General features: G+C 37.6%; 1 protein-coding gene across 2 annotated transcripts in view; it reads right to left on the bottom strand.

The window, feature by feature from the left end:
• The window catches only part of DYNC2H1 (dynein cytoplasmic 2 heavy chain 1), a 330,688-nt gene extending 313,318 nt beyond the window's left edge, over window positions 1–17,370 (bottom strand). For both annotated transcript variants that reach the window (XM_057490362.1, XM_057490363.1), the window contains exons 1-3: window positions 16,978–17,370; window positions 870–1,040; window positions 179–314 (exon numbers count right to left, since the gene is read on the bottom strand). In XM_057490362.1, coding sequence (XP_057346345.1) covers window positions 179–314; window positions 870–1,040; window positions 16,978–17,172 — 502 coding nt within the window. In that variant the 5' untranslated portion in view covers window positions 17,173–17,370. The remainder of the gene's footprint in view (window positions 1–178; window positions 315–869; window positions 1,041–16,977) is intronic.
• Between the last annotated feature and the right edge of the window lie 2,407 nt (window positions 17,371–19,777).

Here is a 19,777-nt window from a genome sequence, read left to right as displayed (position 1 = left end):
TTAAAGATTACATTTTCCTCTTCTCCAAATCTATATAAATATATTCATTTAAAAGAAGCTCAGGCTCAGAGAAGAACCTAAAGTATGGGGAAAAAATCTATGAATAAATATATTAATTTACTCATGTACTAAGAAGTAAGTCATTTTAACTTTCTTTTATTAAATTTTGGCTATATACCTCGTGTGTCATCTTCCTTAAATTTCAATTTTGTTAAATTAGTGTCTGATCTCCGTAGAACTATACCCAACCCAGCTTCGAGTTCAGTCAAAAGATTCTGAAGTTTGGGATCAAAGTTTCTGCTCCATTCCTGATCCTAAATAAAAACAGAAGAACAAACATTGATCAAAAGCTTGCCAATCACAGTGACTGCAATGGGGTGAGAGGAGAGCAGGAGGGACTTGATAATATGGGTCAAAGATGTAACCACAATGTTGCTCATGTGAAACCTTCATAAGATTGTATATCAATGATAACTTATTAAAAAAAAAAAGCTTGCTGGCCAATCAAATTGGCTTCCTAAAACAGTGTCGAGAACTAAATCCTATATGCCCATTTCACTTAACACTACCTCCATCTCAGAAGGGAGAAAAAGAAAGTCCACCCAATTGTTAAAATTTTATAAAGATCATTTACTACAGCAATGTAACAGCTGATGTGGATTCCATTTTATAATTTTCTCCACTTTCTCTATTTGTCAACAAAGCCTACAGTAACATTTTTTAAAGTTTTTAAAAGATTTTAATTAAAAACTAAAATACTAGTGATATTAACAGTAATAAAATAACATTGATGTTTGTGTTTACAAAAACATTTAAACAAATATCTAGGTTAAAAAAAAATGACCATACAGCTACTTTAACTCACTCACCTTTAACAACACTGGTGCAAATACTTGTCGTACTGCTTGGTAAAGGGAATTTATAGGTGATTCTAACATAGATGACACAAGAATATTATTATGTAGATTCTGATCAGTAATTACTTCAGGTCGCAGCTTGAAAAACACCAGCACTTTGTCTTTTGTGTCAGCAAAATCAATCTAAAGTGATAAATAAATGATGTTTAATATGATCTTCATAAAAGTTAATATTTGAAATAAATGTTTCCCTAAGATGTATCATTGTAATGTTATCCTTTGGAAAAAAATAGTTGCCTTAAAAATATAAGATATTACAAACAACCTATCCCTGTTCCTTAAGAATACTTGTGTTTTAAAATATATCCCAACTTAGAGGACCAAAGCCTAATCTGGCTACCCAGAAAACGAATTAAGATATGATATGAAGAAGAATTTCCAACATCAACATCCTCTGGAAGAGTCATTAGAGAAGATGATCATCAAAAAACTTCAACAAAGATCCTGGCGCTGTTGCAGTTGTAGCTGCATTCATCCCACCGGTTCCTGGATTTGCCATTGGAATGAAGGACATATCTAAGCTGGCCTGTGCATACAGTAAAACAACAAATTTGACTGGATCTATATTGTCAGAACTCAACCAAGAATTAGGAGAAGTGCAAGTTGCAGTGCTCCAAAATCGTGCAACTATAGACTATCTACTGTTAAAAGAACATATGGGATGTGAACAGTTCCCAGGAATGTGCTGTTTTAATTTGTCTGATTTTTCTCAAACTATTCAAATTCAGTTAGACAACATCCATCATATTATTGATAAGTTTTCACAAATGCCTAGGGTACCTAACTGGTTTTCTTGGTTTCACTGGATATGGCTGGTAATTGTAGGTCTGCTTTTGTTATGTATCTGTATTCCTATTCTGCTAATGTGTGTACGCAATTTAATTAGTAGTTTGTTAAAACCTATACATGCTTATGTTACTCTACAAGAAGATATGTCAAAGAAATAATCAATCTTCCCATGTTTCCTTCCGTCTGCTACTTCTATAGCTTTCCTCTTCCTTCCTAATAACAACCCTTTAGTAGAATTCGTGCCTCATATCGAAAATTACCGAGTATCATAATTCTTCCAAGTAGTAAAGATACCGCAAGACAAATGCTGGGCATAGAAGCCACAAGGCATAAATCTGCAAAGAAGTAAAAAGCTAACCTTTTCAAACAGTAAGGCTTCTCTCTCACTTACCAACTTTACATTTCCCTATATGGTCCTGGAAGATGACTGGTTAGCCAGAGACAGGTAATATTCCTCAAGGGAAGAACAACCTAAGACAGGCACAGTCGCAGGGGGGCCATCAGGTGAGAAATGGGGGATCAACAGAGGTGAGGCTCAGAACCTCATCCCCCCTGTTTTGAGAGATATCTTCTGCATCCGTGGATGTTTTGTTGCCCTTGTCTAGCTTGGATTAATACTTAGTCTATAGGCACAGACCTGATCATCTACATTTGCCCTCTTACAGCACTAAATTATGTTTTCTACCTTTATCTTGCATCTACCTACCACTTCAGCATTTTATTAAAAAAAATAATAATAAGGGAGAAATGTGGGATTGACACATACTGACACATAAATGTAGCAGTTGACACATACTGCTAACTACTCCATTCCAGCCAGATTTAGTAATCACTCAGATCAAAGATGTTGCCTCAGGTACACTTTGATGAGTACTATACTCCTCTCTATTCCTAAAAGCCTACAATAAGGATGTTAATTACTCTCTTACCTCAAACTAACATTTTTAAATATACTTTTTAAATTGTATATAAATTTAAAACTACCAAAACAGTCTTAGATTGATGACCTCCTAAATTATCCTAACTGAATCAAAAATTTTTCCTTAAAGTATTTGAGCATCAAATGTTTTATTAAAGTCATACATCTAGGTTATTACATCTGGAACAGCATGAGCTAAAATGGAATTCACTAAAGCAGCCATGTTTAAAATAGGTCACTTCATAGCTGAAAAGCATACTTCCCAAAACAAGTTTCTGCATTACATACAAATTCTCAGTTATTTTTCCAGGAGAGAAGTCTGTGAATTAAAAGGCTTTCAAATAAGTTAACTTCTGTACATGAAAAACACCTTATAGATGAGTGACTATTCATGCTACTTTTCTTTTATCCCAATCATATTTTTTACCCATTGGGAATTTACTAGATGTTGCAGATTCTCAAACTCACATTTTCACACATTAGAATTGCACTACTAGTATGATCATTTTATTCCAATTATAAGCAAGAATAACAAGCTGCAGATGTTTAGATTTGAAAAATTCACTCTTTAATCATTAAATAGTACATACCCTTGTACTTTCATCCTCCCACATATCTGAAAAGAAAATTCAGAAAATTTTATTATTCTATTGGAAAACAGCAACTAGTCACTGGCCAAGTTTCCCTGGGGCATCACTCAGGACAATGAGTTTTGTCCTAGTCAGTCAGAGTTAAAGCAAAGAATCCATTGGCAACAGTTGCTCATCATTCCTTGAAAAAAGGAAAACTGAGAATCAGCACTCCTATCTGCCAGTCCTAAGGGTTTTCCTATCATTGGCAACTACTATTTCCTTAACTGATCATAATTTGGTAACTATTAATTCAAGGCATACAGTTGTTCTTTTTGGGATTATAAAACACCTCTACCACCTAATGGGATTGATCAGGGATTAGCATACTACAATCTGTTGCCTTTTTTTTTATAGTCCACAAGCTAAAAATGGCTTTTCCACATTTTTAAATAAAAAGAGTATTTCATAACACATGAAAATTATTTGAAATTCAAATATCAGTCTCTATAAACAAATTTTTATTAGAATGCAGCCATATTCATTCACACTATAATAGCAAAGCTGTAGTTATGACAGAGACCTTATGGGCTAAAAAGCCTAAAATAGTTATAATCTGGTTTATTATAGAAAGTTTGCCAACCTCTATTCTAAAGCATAAACCAGATCACATTTCTCTCTTGCTTAAGATTACCAGTGACTTTCTATTTCACTCTAATCGGTATACAAAGTCCTAAATGATCAACCCATGCTAGTCTTCTACACTCTCTGGTCATTATTAAACTTAAGCAGTCACCCTGTATTGTTATTGCCAGCCCCTTGAAACCAAGGTAAGACCCAGCTCAGGGCCTTGTCCTTATCATTTCTTTTGCTTAGAACACTATTCTCCTAAATCTTATGTCTACCTACAACTCATCTTTCAAATCTCACTTCAAAGGTCACTAATCCAGGTAGGTATTCCCTCCCACTCTGTTTTAATGCAGTTCCCTACCCCACCACCATCGCTACTTTACCAGTAGTCTATTTCTACCTTAACAGCACTTAGCAATACCCAAAATGACATTACATCATCCATCTGTATTCATGTGTTTAGCCTATCTTTGGCACTTGAATGTTACTCCTTGAAGACAAACTATGATGTGTTCATGACTTTATCCCCAACACCTAGGGCAGTGTCAGACCACCGTAAGTACTCAATAAATATTTATTAACTGAACTAGTGGTTACCAAAGGGGAGGGGAGTCGGAGGGCAGGTGGGGAGGGAGGGAGAAGGGGACGGAGGGGTATTATGTTTAATACACATGGTGTGGGGGATCACAGGGAGAACAGTGTATCACAGAGAAGGGACATAGTGACTCTCTGACAACTTGCTGCACTGATGGACAGTGACTGCACTGGGGTTTGGGTGGGACTTGATGATGTGGGTGAATGTAGTAACCACATTGTTTTTCATGTAAAACCTTCATAAGAGTGTATATCAATCATACCTTAATAAAAGATTTTTTAAATAATAAAAATATTTATTAACTTATGAAACCATGCTGACTCTCAGACATCCAAAGTATAATTTAAAATGTACAAAATTATTTTCAAATAGGACTAAAAAATCTGTAGTGTGGTGTATCACTAAACATAAAATATATTATTGGACTATAGTAGTAATCGCAGTAACTAAATCAGAGGTTAAATTTCCAATACCCAACCCAAGATATATTTTCACAAATCCAAACCTCTCGTCACCTTGTTTTCCCATTACACTCTACCTAAACTTTCGGTAGCTATTCCAGCAATCAGACAAGAAAAAATAAAAGACATCCAAATTGGTAAGGAAGAAGTTAAACTCATTATTTGTGGATAACATGGTACTGTAAATAGAAAACCCTAAAGACTCCACCAAAAAACTATTACATCTAATAAATGAATTCAGTAAAATTGCAGGATACAAAATTAATATACAGAAAACTGCTGCATTTTAATATGCAAACAATGAACTAGCAAAAAGAGATATTATGAAAACAATCCCATTTAAAAATGCATCAAGGATGGGGTTAAAGATGGCGGCATGAGAGGAGAGACAGAGGCTTCCGCCTAAAACTGGATACAATTAGAAAATTTAATTGGCGCAACTAATCCTGAGAGAATAACAGGAAAGACTAGGACATCAGACTGCACACACCTGGAGAAAAGAGCAGACCTCACCCAACGGGGTAACGTACCAGAGCTGTGGCTCCGAGGGACCCGAGCCCCTCCCCCACCCCAGCTCACCGGCGAGAGGAAGACAAACGGAGCAGGGATGGAGTGGAAGGCTTGGGACTGCTGAATGCCTAGCTCTGGAGATCTGCGCTGGGAGCACAAACCTACATTTCATGATGCTTTCATGAGACTCGCATGACTACTGGGTTGGAAAGTTAATACAGGCAGAGTTCCTGGGGAGACTGGGATTCCGGCTGCTTGTGGAAAGCAGGGATCCATATCTGGCTGCTCTGGGACAAAAACATACCTGTGTGCTCGGCCCACTGGCTGGGGCAGTGGAGACAGGCACAGCAGCCAGGAGAGGGGGAACAGCTCTTTCCTCCCCCCAGGCACCAGTACCGCTCCCCTGTGACCCCCGACATTGCTTCAGGGATTGAGAAGCTCCAGAATAGAGCTTCTGGACACCAGAGGGCGCCATATACAAACATGAAATGCCAAAGGAACCTTGTCCAGAGTAAAATTATTAATACAACTCCTGAGAAAGATTTAAATGATATGGACCTTGTGACTCTCCCTGAAAGGGAGTTCAAAATAAAAATCATCCACATTCTAATGGAGGTACAGAAAGACATCCAACAACTCAGGAATGAATTCAGGTCGGAGATCCAATCATTGAAGAGCACGACGGAGGATATTAAAAGTAGGTTGGATACAGTGGAGGAGACAATAAATGAAATAGAAACTAGAGAAGAGGAATACAAAGAAGCTGAGGCACAGAGAGAAAAAAGGATCTCTAAAAATGAAAGAATATTGAGAGAACTGTGTGACCAATCCAAGCAGAAAAATATTCGCATTATAGGGATACCAGAAGAAGAAGAGAGAGAGAAAGGGATAGAAAGTGTCTTTGAGGAGGCAGTTGCTGAAAACTTCCCCAATCTGGAGAAGGAGATGGTCTCTCAGGCCATGGAGATCCACAGATCCCCCTACACAAGGGACCCAAGGAAGGCAATAGCAAGACACATAGAAATTAAAATGGGAAAGATCAAGGATAAGGACAGACTGTTAAAAGCAGCCAGAGGCAGAAATAAGATCACATACAAAGGAAAGCCCATCACACTAACATCAGACGTCTCAGCAGAAACCTTACAGGCCAGAAGGGAGTGGCATGATGTATTTAATGCCATGAAGCAGAAGGGCCTGGAACCAAGATTACTTTATCCGGCAAGATTATCATTTAAATTTGAAGGAGGGATTAAACAATTTCCAGATAAGCAAAAGCTGAGAGAGTTTACCTCCCACAAACCATCTCTGCAGTCTATATTGGAGGGACTGCTATAGACAGAAGTGTTCCTAGGGTTGGTAGCTGTCACCAGAGGTAGTAAAACAGTAGGGAGGGTGGAGCAGCTGATTGTGAGGCAAATGCAAAATTAAATTGAGTATCCCCAAAGTCAATCAAGGGATAGACAAAAAGTACAGAATTTGATACCTAACATATACAGAATGAAGGAGGAAGAAAAAGGAGGAGAAATAGAAAAGAACCTTTAGATAGTGTTTGTAACAGCATACTAAGTGAGTTAAGTTAGACTCTTAGATAGTAAGGAAAGTAACCTGGAACCTTTGGTAAACACGAATCTAAAGCCTGAAATGGCAATAAGTACATACCTATTAATAATCACCCTAAATGTAAATGGACTGAATGCACCAATCAAAAGACATAGAGTCACTGAATGGATAAAAAAGAAGACCCATCTATATGCTGCTTACAAGAGACTCACCTCAAACCCAAAGACATGCACAGACTAAAAGTCAAGGGATGGAAAAGCATATTTCATGCAAACAATAGGGAGAAAAAAGCAGGTGTTGCAGTACTAGTATCAGACAAAATAGACTTCAAAACAAAGAAAGAAACAAGAGATAAAGAAGGACATTTCATAACAATAAAGGGCTTAGTCCAACAGGAGGATATAACCATTATAAATATATATGCAACCAACAAAGGAGAACCAGCATATGTGAAACAAATACTACCAGAACTAAAGGAGGAAATAAAAGGCAACGCATTCATTTTAGGAGACTTCAACACACCATTCACTCCAAAGGACAGATCCACCAGACAGAAAATGAGTAAAGACACAAAGACACTGAACAACACACTAGAACAGATGGACCTAATAGACATCTATAGAACTCTACACCCAAAAGCAACAGGATATACATTCTTCTCAAGTGCACATGGAACATTCTCCAGAATAGACCACATACTAGGCCACAAAAAGAGCCTCAGTAAATTAAAAAAGATTGAAATTCTACCAAGCAACTTTTCAGAGCACAAAGGTATAAAACTAGAAATAAATTGTACAAAGAAAGCAAAAAGGCTCACAAACACATGGAGGCTTAACAACACGCTTCTAAATAGTCAATGGATCAACAACCAAATTAAAATGGAGATACAGCAATATATGGAAATAAATGACAACAACAACACAAAGCCCCAACTTCTGTGGGATGCAGCAAAAGCAGTCTTAAGAGGAAAGTATGTAGCAATCCAGGCATATTTAAAGAAGGAAGAACAAAAGCAAATAATAGTCTAATGTCACAATTATCAAAATGGGAAAAAGAAGAACAAATGAGGCCTAAAATCAACAGAAGGAGGGACATAATAAAGATCAGAGAAGAAATAAACAAAATTGAGAAGAATAAAACAATAGAAAAAAATCAACGAAACCAAGAGCTGGTTCTTTGAGAAAATAAACAAAATAGATAAGCCTCTAGCCAGACTTATTAAGAGAAAAAGACAATCAGCACACATCAACAGAATCAGATGAGAAAGGAAACATCATGACGGACCCAACAGAAATACAAAGAATTATTAGAGAATACTATGAAAACCTATATGCTAACAAGCTGGAAAACCTAAGAGAAATGGACAACTTCCTAGAAAAAATACAACCTTCCAAGACTGACCCAGAAAGAAACGGAAAATGTAAACAGACCAATTACCAGCAATGAAATTGAAGCAGTAATCAAAAAACTACCCAAGAACAAAACCCCCGGGTCAGAAGGACTTACTTTGGAATTTTATCAACATACAGAGAAGATATAATACCCATTCTCCTTAAGTTTTCCAAAAAATAAAAGAGGAGGGAATACTCCCAAACTCATTCTATGAAGCCAACATCACCCTAATACCAAAATCAGGCAAAGACCCCACCAAAAAAGAAAACTACAGACCAATATCCCTGATGAACATAGGTGCAAAAATACTCAACAAAATATTAGCAAACCGAATTCAAAAATACATCAAAAGCATCATCCACCATGACCAAGTGGGATTCATCCCAGGGGATGCAAGGATGGTACAACATTCAAAAATCCATCAACATCATCCACCACATCAATAAAAAGACAAAAACCACATGATCATCTCCATAGATGCTGAAAAAGCATTCAACAAAATTCAACATCCATTCATGATAAAAACTCTCAACAAAATGGGCATAGAGGGCAAGTACCTCAACATAATAAAGGCCATATATGGTAAACCCACAACTAACATCATACTGAGCAGCGAGAGGCTGAAAGCTTTTGCTCTGAGATCAGGAACAAGACAGGGATGCCCACTTTCCCGACTGTTATTCAACATAGTACTGTTGGTCCTAGCCATGGCAATTAGACAAAACAAAGAAATACAAGGAATCCAGATTGGTAAAGAAGAAGTTAAACTGTCACTATTTGCAGATGACATGGTATTGTACATTAAAAAAACCCTAAAGACTCCACTCCAAAACTACTAGAACTAATATTGGAATTCAGCAAAGATGCAGGATACGAAATTAACGTACAGAAATCTGTGGCTTTCCTATACACCAACAATAAACTAATAGAGAAATCAGGAAAACAATACCATTCACAATAGCATCAAAAAGAATAAAATACCTAGGAATAAACCTAACCAAGGAAGTGAAAGACCTATACCCCCAAAACTACAAGACACTCTTGAGAGAAATTAAAGAGGACACTAACAAATGGAAACTCATGCCATGCTCCTGGCTAGGAAGAATTAATATCGTCAAAATGGCCATCCTGCCCAAAGCAATCTACAGATTCGATGCAATCCCTATCAAATTAAAAACAGCATTCTTCAATGAACTGGAACAAACAGTTCAAAAATTCATATGGAACCACCAAAGACCCCGAATACCCAAAGCAATCCTGAGAAGGAAGAATAAAGTAGGGGGGTTCTCGCTCCCCAACTTCAAGCTCTATACAAAGCCACAGTAATCAAGACAATTTGGTATTGGCACAAGAACAGAGCCATAGACCAGTGGAACAGAATAGAGACTCCAAACATTAACCCAAACACATATGCCCAATTAATATACGATAAAGGAGCGAAGGACATACAATGGGGAAATGACAGTCTCTTCAACAGATGGTGCTGGCAAAACTGGACAGCTACATGTAAGAGAATGAAACTGGATCACTGTCAAACCCCACACACAAAAGTAAATTTGAAATGGGCCAAAGACCTGAATGTAAGTCATGAAACCATAAAACTCTTAGAAAAATACATAGGCAAAAATCCATGGACATAAACATGAGTGACTTCTTCATGAACATATCTCCCCGGGCAAGGGAAACAAAAGCAAAAATGAACAAGTGGGACTATATCAAGCTAAAAAGCTTCTGTACAGCAAAGGACACCATCAATAGAACAAAAAGGTATCCTACAGTATGGAAGAATATATTCATAAATGACAGATCCAATAAAGGGTTGACATCCAAAATATATAAAGAGCTCACACACCTCAACAAACAAAAAGCAAATAATCCAATTAAAAAATGGGCAGAGGAGCTGAAAAGACAGTTCTCTGAAGAAGAAATTCAGATGGCCAACAGACACATGAAAAGATGCTCCACATCACTTGTCATCAGAGAAATGCAAATTAAAACCACAATGAGTTATCACCTCACACCAGTAAGGATCGCCATCATCGAAAAGACAAACAACAACAAATGTTGGTGAGATTGTAGAGAAAGGGGAACCCGCCTACACTGCTGGTGGGAATGTAAATTAGTTCAACCATTGTGGAAAGCAGTATGGAGGTTCCTCAAAATGCTCAAAATAGAAATACCATTTGACCCAGGAATTCCACTTCTAGGAATTTACCCTAAGAATGCAGCACTCCAGTTTGAAAAAGACAGATGCACCCCTATGTTTATCACTGCACTATTTACAATAGCCAAGATATGGAAGCAACCTAAATGTCCATCAGTAGATGAATGGATAAAGAAGATGTGGTACATATACACAATGGAATATTACTCAGCCATACGAAGAAAACAGATCCTACCATTTGCAACAACATGGATGGAGCTAGAGGGTATTATGCTCAGTGAAATAAGCCAGGCAGAGAAAGACAAGTACCAAATGATTTCACTCATATGTGGAGTATAAGAACAAAGGAAAACTGAAGGAACAAAACAGCAGCAGAATCACAGGACCCAAGAATGGACTGATAGCTACCAAAGGGAAAGAGACTGGGGAGGATGGGTGGGAAGGGAGGGACAAGGGCGGGGAAAAAGAAAGGGGGCATTACGATAAGCATGTATAGTGTGTGTGGGGCATGGGGAGGGCTGTACAACACAGGGAAGACAAGTAGTGATTTTACAGCATCTTACTTCACAGTGACTGTGAAGGGGTATGTGGGGGGGACTTCGTGAAGGGGGGAGCCTAGTAAACATAATGTTCTTCATGTAATTGTAGATTAATGATACCAAAATTAAAATTAAAATTAAAAAAAAAAAACACAATGAGATATTAGCTGACACCAGTTAGAATAGCCACTATCTAACAAGAAATAACAAGTGTTGATGAAGATGTAGAGAAAAGGGAACCCTCTTACACTGCTGGTGGGAATGTAAATTCATGCAGCCACTATGGAAGAAAGTATGGAGGTTCTCAAAAAACTAAAAACAAAATACCATACACACAACCCAATAATTCCACTTCTGGACATTAATCCAAACAAAACTGAATCACTAACTTGAAAAATGTATGTCCTCCTATATTTATCACAGCATTATTTACCATAACCAAGATAAGGAAGCAAACTAAGTGTCCATCAATAAATAAATGGATAAAGATATGGGGTATACACATACACACACAAAAAATAAAATATTAACCATAAAAAAGAATGAAATCTTGACAATGCAACAACATAGATGGACCTCCAGAGTATTATGCTAAGTGTAATAAGTCAGACAAAGACAAATATCACATGATTTTACTATATGTGGAATCTAAAAAACACAAAACAAGTGAACAAATAAAACAGAAATAGATGGACAAACACAGAGAACAGATGGGTGCTTGCCTTAGGGAAAGGTGATAACAAGGTTGGTGAAATAGTTGGAGGGAGAGGATAAAGAGGTACAAACTTCAAATTATAAAATAAATTAGTCATAACTAGATAAACCCCTAGCCAGACTTTAAGAAAGAGAATGTACACACATAAAATCAGAAACAGAAAAGGAATTGTGGATAAAGTGAAGGTTCCTGTGGCCAGGATACTCACCTGGCCCTGGTCGGCTGACTCACTACACATGTATGGGCAATATGTTGTTATTGACTCTATATAAAAAGCTCTGCCCAGTGCTCTGGGCGACACAGTGGAATGGCTGCAAGGCTGCAGGAAGAGCAGAGACAAGACTGGAGTGGTGGCAGTACCAAGGACAGAGACTGAGAGGCTGCAGGGGCAGAGACACCCAGAGGCCAAGACTGGCTGGCTATAGGCAGACTGGCTCTGAGTGGACGTGGATTGACATGCCACCATGGAAATAAAGTTGGGTATAACCCTTTCATGCCAAGAACAGTCTACTGTCATTTCTTTGATCACATTGAATCCATAGTGAATTTGTCCGGGGCTGAAACCCATTGACAAAATAGGAATAATCACAATGGACACCACAGAATACAAAGAATTATTAGAGAATACTATGAAAAATTATATGCCAATAAATTGGACACCTAGAAGAAATGGACAACTTTCTAGAAACATACAACCTTCCAAGACTGACTCAGGAAGAAACAGAAAATCTGAACAGACCAACTACCAGCAATGAAATCGAATTAGTAATCAAAAAACTACCTAAAAACAAAATGCCTGGTCCAGATGGCTTCACAGCCATCTACTTGAATTTTATCAAACATTTAAAGAGAAGGTAACACCCATCCTTCTTAAAGTATTCCAAAAAGTAGAAGAGGAGGGAATACTTCTAAACTCATTCCATAAGGCCAGCATCTCTCTAATAACAAAACCAGACAAAGATGTCACAAAAAGAGAAAATTATAGACCAGTATCTCTGATGAATACAGATGCAAAAATCTCAACAAAATATTAGCAAACCCAATCCAAAAACACATCAAAAAGATCATCCATCATGACCAAGTTGGATGAATCCAGGGATGCAAGGATGGTACAATAGTCATAAATTGATAACTATCATATATCACATCAACAAAAAGGACAAAAATCACATGATCATCTCCATAGATGCTGAAAAAGCATTTGACAAAATTCAACACCCATTCATGATAAAAACTCTTAACAACAACGGGTATAGAGGGCAAGTACCTCAACATAATAAAGGCCATAAATGACAAACCCACAGCCAATATCATGCTTAATAGAGAAAAGATGAAAGCTTTTCCTCAAGACTGAGAACAAGACAGGGATGCCCACTCTCACCATTCTTATTCAACTTAGCACTGGAGGTCCTAGCCACAGCAATCAGACAACACAAAAAAATAACAGGCATCAAGATTGGTAAGGAAGAAGTTACACTCTCACTATTTACAAATGACATATTATACATTGAAAACCAAAGACTCCACCAAAACACTACTAGAACTAATAACTGAATTCAGCAAAGTTGTAGCATACAAAATTAATACACAGAAATCTGTTGCATTCCTATATTCTAACAATGAATTAGCAGAAAGAGAAATCTGGAAGACAATTCCATTTACAATTGCATCAAAAGGAATAAAGTACCTAGGAATAAACCCAACCAAGGAGGTGAAAGACTTTTACTCTGAAAATTATAAGACACTGATGAGAGAAATTAAAGAAGACACCAATAAATGGAAATCTATCCTATGCTCACGGATAGGAAGAATTAATATTGTCAAAATGGCCATCCTGTCCAAAGCAATTTACATATTCAGTTCAATCCCTATCAAAATACCAGTAGCATTCTTCAATGAACTAGAACAAATAGTCCTACAAGTCATATGGAACCACAAAAGACCCCGAATAACCAAAGGAAACCTGAGAAAGAACAACAAAGCTGGGGTATTAGGCTCCCTGACTTCAAGCTCTGTTTACAAAGTCACAGTAATCAAAACAATTTGGTACTGGAACAAGAATAGACCCATAGATCAATGGTCAACTAATATACGATAAAGGAGACATGAATATACAATGCGGCAAAGACAGCCTCTTCAACACCTGGTGTTGGGAAAACTGGAATAAACCACAATGAGATATTACTTCATACCAGTTAGGATGGCCACTATCAAAAAGACAAGAAATAACAAATGCTGGCGAGGATGCGGAGAAAAAAGAACTCTCCTACACTGTTAGTGAGGATGTAAATTGTTGCAACAGTGGTGGAAAGCAATACGGAGGTTCCTCAAAAAATTAAAAGTAGAAATACCATTTGACTCAGTAATTCCACTCCTAGGAATTTACCTGAAGAAAACAAGATCCCTGATTTGAAAAGGCATATGCACCCCTATGTTTATCACTGCACTATTTAAAATTGTCAAAATATGGAACCTATGTGTTCATCAAAAGATGAATAAAGAAGAGTTCGTACATATACACAATGGAATATTATTCAGCCATAAAAAGAAAACAAATCCTACCATTTGCAACAACATGGATGGAGCTAGAGGGTATTACGCTCAGTGAAATAAGCCAGGCAGAGAAAGATAAGCACCAAATGATTTCACTTATTTGTGCAATATAAAAACAAAGCAACATGGAAGGAACAAAATAGCAGTAAACTCATAGACACTGAGAAGGGACTAGTGGTTAACAAAAGGGAGAGGTTGGGAAGAGTTGGAGAAGAGGGGGAAGGGATTAAGGGGCACAATAATTCACAATCACTATATAGGTTGGTCACAGGGATGGTGGTACAGCACAAAGAATACAGGTAATGATTCTATAACATCTTACTACATTGATAAACAGTGGTGACCACACTGGAGGGGGTGAGGACTTGATAATATGGGAAAATGTTGAACCACTGTGTTGTGTCTTTGAAACCAAATTAAGATTATATATCAATGATACTTTAATTAAAAAGAGAGAGAGAGAGAGAGAGAGAATAAAAAGTGTTATCTCAGATGTGGATAAACTGGAACCCACATAAGGGAAAATGGACTGGTCATTCCTCAAAAGGTTAAACAGTTTCCTAGGTATATACCAAAGAGAAATGAAAACATATCCACACAAAAACATATACAGGAATGTTTTTAGAAGTATTATTGATAATAATCACAAATTAGAAACCCAAATACCCATCAATTGATGAATGGATAAGCAAAATTCTATAAATGGAGTATTATTTAGAAATAATCAAATAAAAAGGACTTAATTACTGATACATGTAACAAAATAGATGAACTCTGAAAACAATACACCAAGGCAGTCACAAAAGACTATATATTGTATGATTCAATTTATGTGAAATATCCAGAACAGGCAAATGTATAGAGACAGTAAATTAGTGCTTGTTTAGGTCTGGAGAAGGATGGGGGTATGGGAGGAGGGGCAGGAGGGGCAGAGTTTTCTTTGGGGATGATGAAAATATTCTAAAATTGATTGTGGTGATGGTTGCAGAACTCTGTGCATATACTAAAGAACATGAAATGTTACACTTTAAACAATAAGGTGAATTGTAAAAAAAATATGTAAATGTGTTTTATGAATTATTAAACATTTTCTTTAAAAAATATTTAATAATAAATTAGTCATGGGAATGAAAGTATAGCATAGCGAATACAGTCAAAAATATTGTAATATCTTTTTATGGTGACAAATAACTACACTTACAGTGAGCATTTCATAATGTATGTAATTGTCAAAACACTGTTTTGTACACCTGAAACCAATATAATATTGCATAGCAACTACATCACCATTTTTTAAATGCAATGAATAAATTTCAGTGGGATTTACAACAGTCTGGCCTGATTTTATAATCTGTTCAGTACACATCCTCATAGGCCACTGGAGTAAGGCTCTGGAAGGCTAAATCAGGGGATTCTACTCTGAATTATACCACCTATTAGAGAAATGGAGGTATTCAGATTATTACACAGGAAAAAATTGCCTCACACAATAAAGAGGCTCAGTAAAACATGAAAGTTAACAAATCATAGACATGTTTTTAAACCTCTTCTTCTCATGTTCACTCATACCTGTAAGTGACCCCAACAAGCACCTAGGATGTAACCTTTGGGCCTTACTTTCTTCAGCCATAAAATGGAAATAAAAAGAGCTCCTATCTTACAGAGTTGTGAATATTAAATGAGCCAATACACATAAAGTGCTTAGAACAGTGCCTGACAGTGTAATTAAAAAAAAAAACGTTAGCTATGATTATCCATGCTTTTTATAGCTTCATAAACTCACCAAGCCTGGCAAAGTGCCTTGCATATATTGAGTTCAAAATAAAAGCTTATTGAATGAAACTGAATTAAATCCAAGGCTAAAAATTCATAGTGAATGGGGGAGAATGATTCGATCATCCTACAAAAACGCACTCAATGCTTGTTGGGGGTCACTTACAAGTATGAGTGAACATGAGAAGAAGAGGTTTAAAAACATGTCTATGATTTGTTAACTTTCATGTTTTACTGAGCCTCTTTATTATGTGAGGCAATTTTTTCCTGTGTAATAATCTTAAGTTTCTATATATAAAAGTCCTGATTGCAAATGTAACCATTTCTTAAACAACCCTGCCAGGAGAGGCAGAGGTGCAATAAATAAATCAATACATCACATACTGTACATCAAAAAAAGAATTTAAACTTTGTGTATCATTTCATAAAATATTTCAATTCCTAACATCCTTCCCTCGAGTAAATTTAAACTCGGTGCGTAACTCAGAAAAGATACTATAACTTGTCTCAAAGAACCTTAAAAGGGAGAACACATTTTTAATAAATAATAAGGCAAATATTTTTTTTAGTTGTAAATCAACTGTAGTCTTTAAAGTTTAAAACTTTAAAACTTCACACACACACACACACACACAGAAATGAACAGAACTGTTCCGTTCAGGTGTGTAGGCAGGGACCCACCCTGGGCAAGGACCTACCCCCACCCAACCTCCTTCGGCCAGGTGGGATGCAGGACTGGAAACTATATAACGGAGCATAAGGCCTGCGCAGCTTAAGGCCTCGGACTCCGGAGAAGGATCTGGCGAGGAAGGCTGGAGAGGGACCCTCCGTCCCTCCGGCCGAGGCTGGGAACGCACAGGGAGGCCCGCGCGGGGGTGCAGGGAGCCATACCGTGTTGGAAAGGGAGATTCCGGCGTCGGATCGCTGCACCCTGAGGAGCATCTGGTTCCCATCATCCAAGAAGTTGTTGATTTCAGGACGGTTGTACAGCAGGGGCTGGTCGCCGGGTTCCGACTCCAGTCCGAAGTAATTGTGGGTAGTGGTGAAGATGAAAAGCTTCCGAACGTCCGCGGTTCCACCCGCCATGATTTTAGAGAGAGGGAGGAAGGGAAAGGGGGTTAAAAAGAAGAAAGAAGAAAACAGTTGCGAGGAAAGTGATGAACCGAGATTGCTCACACCCAGAGACTGCCCGCTAGGCTGCAGAGCTTCGCGGTTGCCAAGGGCAATAGCTATGGCGACGGAGCACTACGGAGGCGCCGCCGACGCCGACGCGCAGCGGTCGTTACCCTCTCGGGCACGCGCACGCAAAGCTCTCGGGGACCGTCGATCACCTCGGAGATCCTTAGCTGCTCGCCGAGATCATCGATTGAAAGGGTTTAGGGCGAGTTTGCGTCAGGTCGCCAAACCTGCCTTTATTCTCTCTACTGATTTCTTAAAACGCATTATTAGAAGAGCTGCATCTAGTCAAGCGCAGCAGCGTGACCTAGATTTAGGAGGGCTGGGTTCTAATACTCTCTCTGCACCTGAACGTGTTAACAAACCTCTCAGCATCGGATTACACATCTGTAAAATGGGGAAATCCTAGGTTGCAATGAGAATTTTTAATTTTGAAAATCTCTTTTTAAAGAGGTTAATAAAGAATGGGAGTTAAATGCAATGTTAATTTATTTCCTCAATCTTCCTCTGCTCCTGTTGGTTAATTTTCCACCCATTATTTTTAGTTATTATTAAGTATCAGAAAAACTGAACCACCAATTTTTCATCGCAGTCTTTATGTGAACACACAACCATATCTGTAAAATGACCAAAACAAAATGAGACTTATTACATAACAAAGACAGCGAAACATTGAAAAAATAAAAGATGTTGGCCTGGCTGAGTTATCCAAGCTCAAGCTCACATAGTTGAGGCAAAATTCAATTCCTTGCAGTTGTTATACTGAGGTCCCCATTTCTTTGCTGGCTGTCAGTTGGAGTCACTTTCAACAGCTAGAAAACGTTGAAATCCTCACTTCCTTCTTCAAAGCCAACAATGGAGATTTTTCTCATACATCAAATCTCTCTTGTGCTTCAAATCTTATAACAGGAAGGGCCCATTCCTTTTAAGGGTGTTTACCTGATTAGATCAGGCCCAATGGATAATATCCTCTATTAACTCAAAGTCAGCTGATAAGTAAACTGAGCATAGGAGTGATATCCCATCTTATTCACAGGTTTCTTCCACACTCAAGGTTAGAAGGTTTTACAAGGTGTGCCCATCAGGAAGTGGAAACTGGGGTCATTTTAGAATTATGCCTACCATAGACACCATCACTTTTGTGTCATCAATGCAAATGTCAAGTACAGTGAAAAACAGGCACAAAATGATTTACTATTACTGTGAAATAGTTCACAGACTTCACAGACTCCTGAAAATGTCTCAGGATTCCCCAGGGGTCCACTGTTCTAGATGATCTCTAAAGTATCTGCATGTATTCTGAACATGATTAAAGGAAAAAGTTGTTTATATTTTATTGATTGTGTTTTACAAATATTGAGCAAATTATGTTAAAGACAATGTTGGATATGTCTAGGGGGTGTTGTACATGAAAGAAGGATTTCAGAACCTCATTCTTCAGACTTAAAAAGCTGAAACTTACTTTAAGGCATGGTATTTGGATTTCAATCATCAGTATAATGAAATATACTCTAATATGTCATTTAATGATCAACACAAATACTTAATTATATTTACCTCTATATATTTTTATGTGTCCTAGTAAAATAAAAATAATTCTCTCTCTTCTGATTCTGTTCCTAAGTCAGTGAATAATCTCTAACCATTACTTCTGGTTTGAATAGGGAACCAATTCTTCCTGCAGTGAATTGCACTGAAAATAGGGAGAGATGAAGAAGACAGGTAAGCAAGGGTGTTAAGTATTTATTGGCTTATAACACAGCTGAAGATAATTCTTTATCTGCACTTCTGCCCTCCTTTCTCCTCCCAACTAATCCTGAGCATGGTTGTGAAGGGAGTGGGAATAGGCCAGAAATGTGATGATACAGGGATGATTTTTCCCAGCCTCACTAACAAAGAGAACCAGTAACAGACATTAGGGAACAAAATCAAACTATAGCATTCCTTGTAGATAATATTTTTTAGCTTCTTTATGAGACAATATAAACATTATGATTCAGTAATTTAAATGTTTTGAATCTTACTGTCTTAATTGACAATATATCTTATTGGTATTGAGGGGAAAGAACTGTGGCAAAGTACTTGATTAGCTCTTAAAGGTTCTGCACATTAGTTCCACTCACAGTTTATTCACCAGGCAAGTCACATGGTCACCTCTAACTGCAAGTGGTCAGCTAAGTGCAACTGTACCATATATACAAAAAGAAAGAACTGTAGAGTATTTGAGAACAGTCCTTCCTAATGGCTAGCATACTTTGCAATGTCTATCACATTAGGAAAAAAAATATTGCTTGAACTAAGCAAAAGAAGCTACACTTTTTCTTCTGCTTTAGTAACCAATAATGTTTTAGAGAGCAGCTGCTCTAATAATGAACAATCAGTGTCTCCAGCTGACCCTTGACCAACACGGAGTGTGAGCAAATTTTGTTGGTTTAACGGAAACTATTGGCTTCTTCGTTGCTCTGGCCTAATCCAGCCCATCCAGACTGCGGCAGACCGGGCAGGTACTCACCCA

The sequence above is a fragment of the Manis pentadactyla genome, chromosome 13, assembly GCF_030020395.1.
Source record: "Manis pentadactyla isolate mManPen7 chromosome 13, mManPen7.hap1, whole genome shotgun sequence".
NCBI lineage: Eukaryota > Metazoa > Chordata > Mammalia > Pholidota > Manidae > Manis > Manis pentadactyla.
This window is presented reverse-complemented; position numbering and strand designations above follow the sequence as displayed.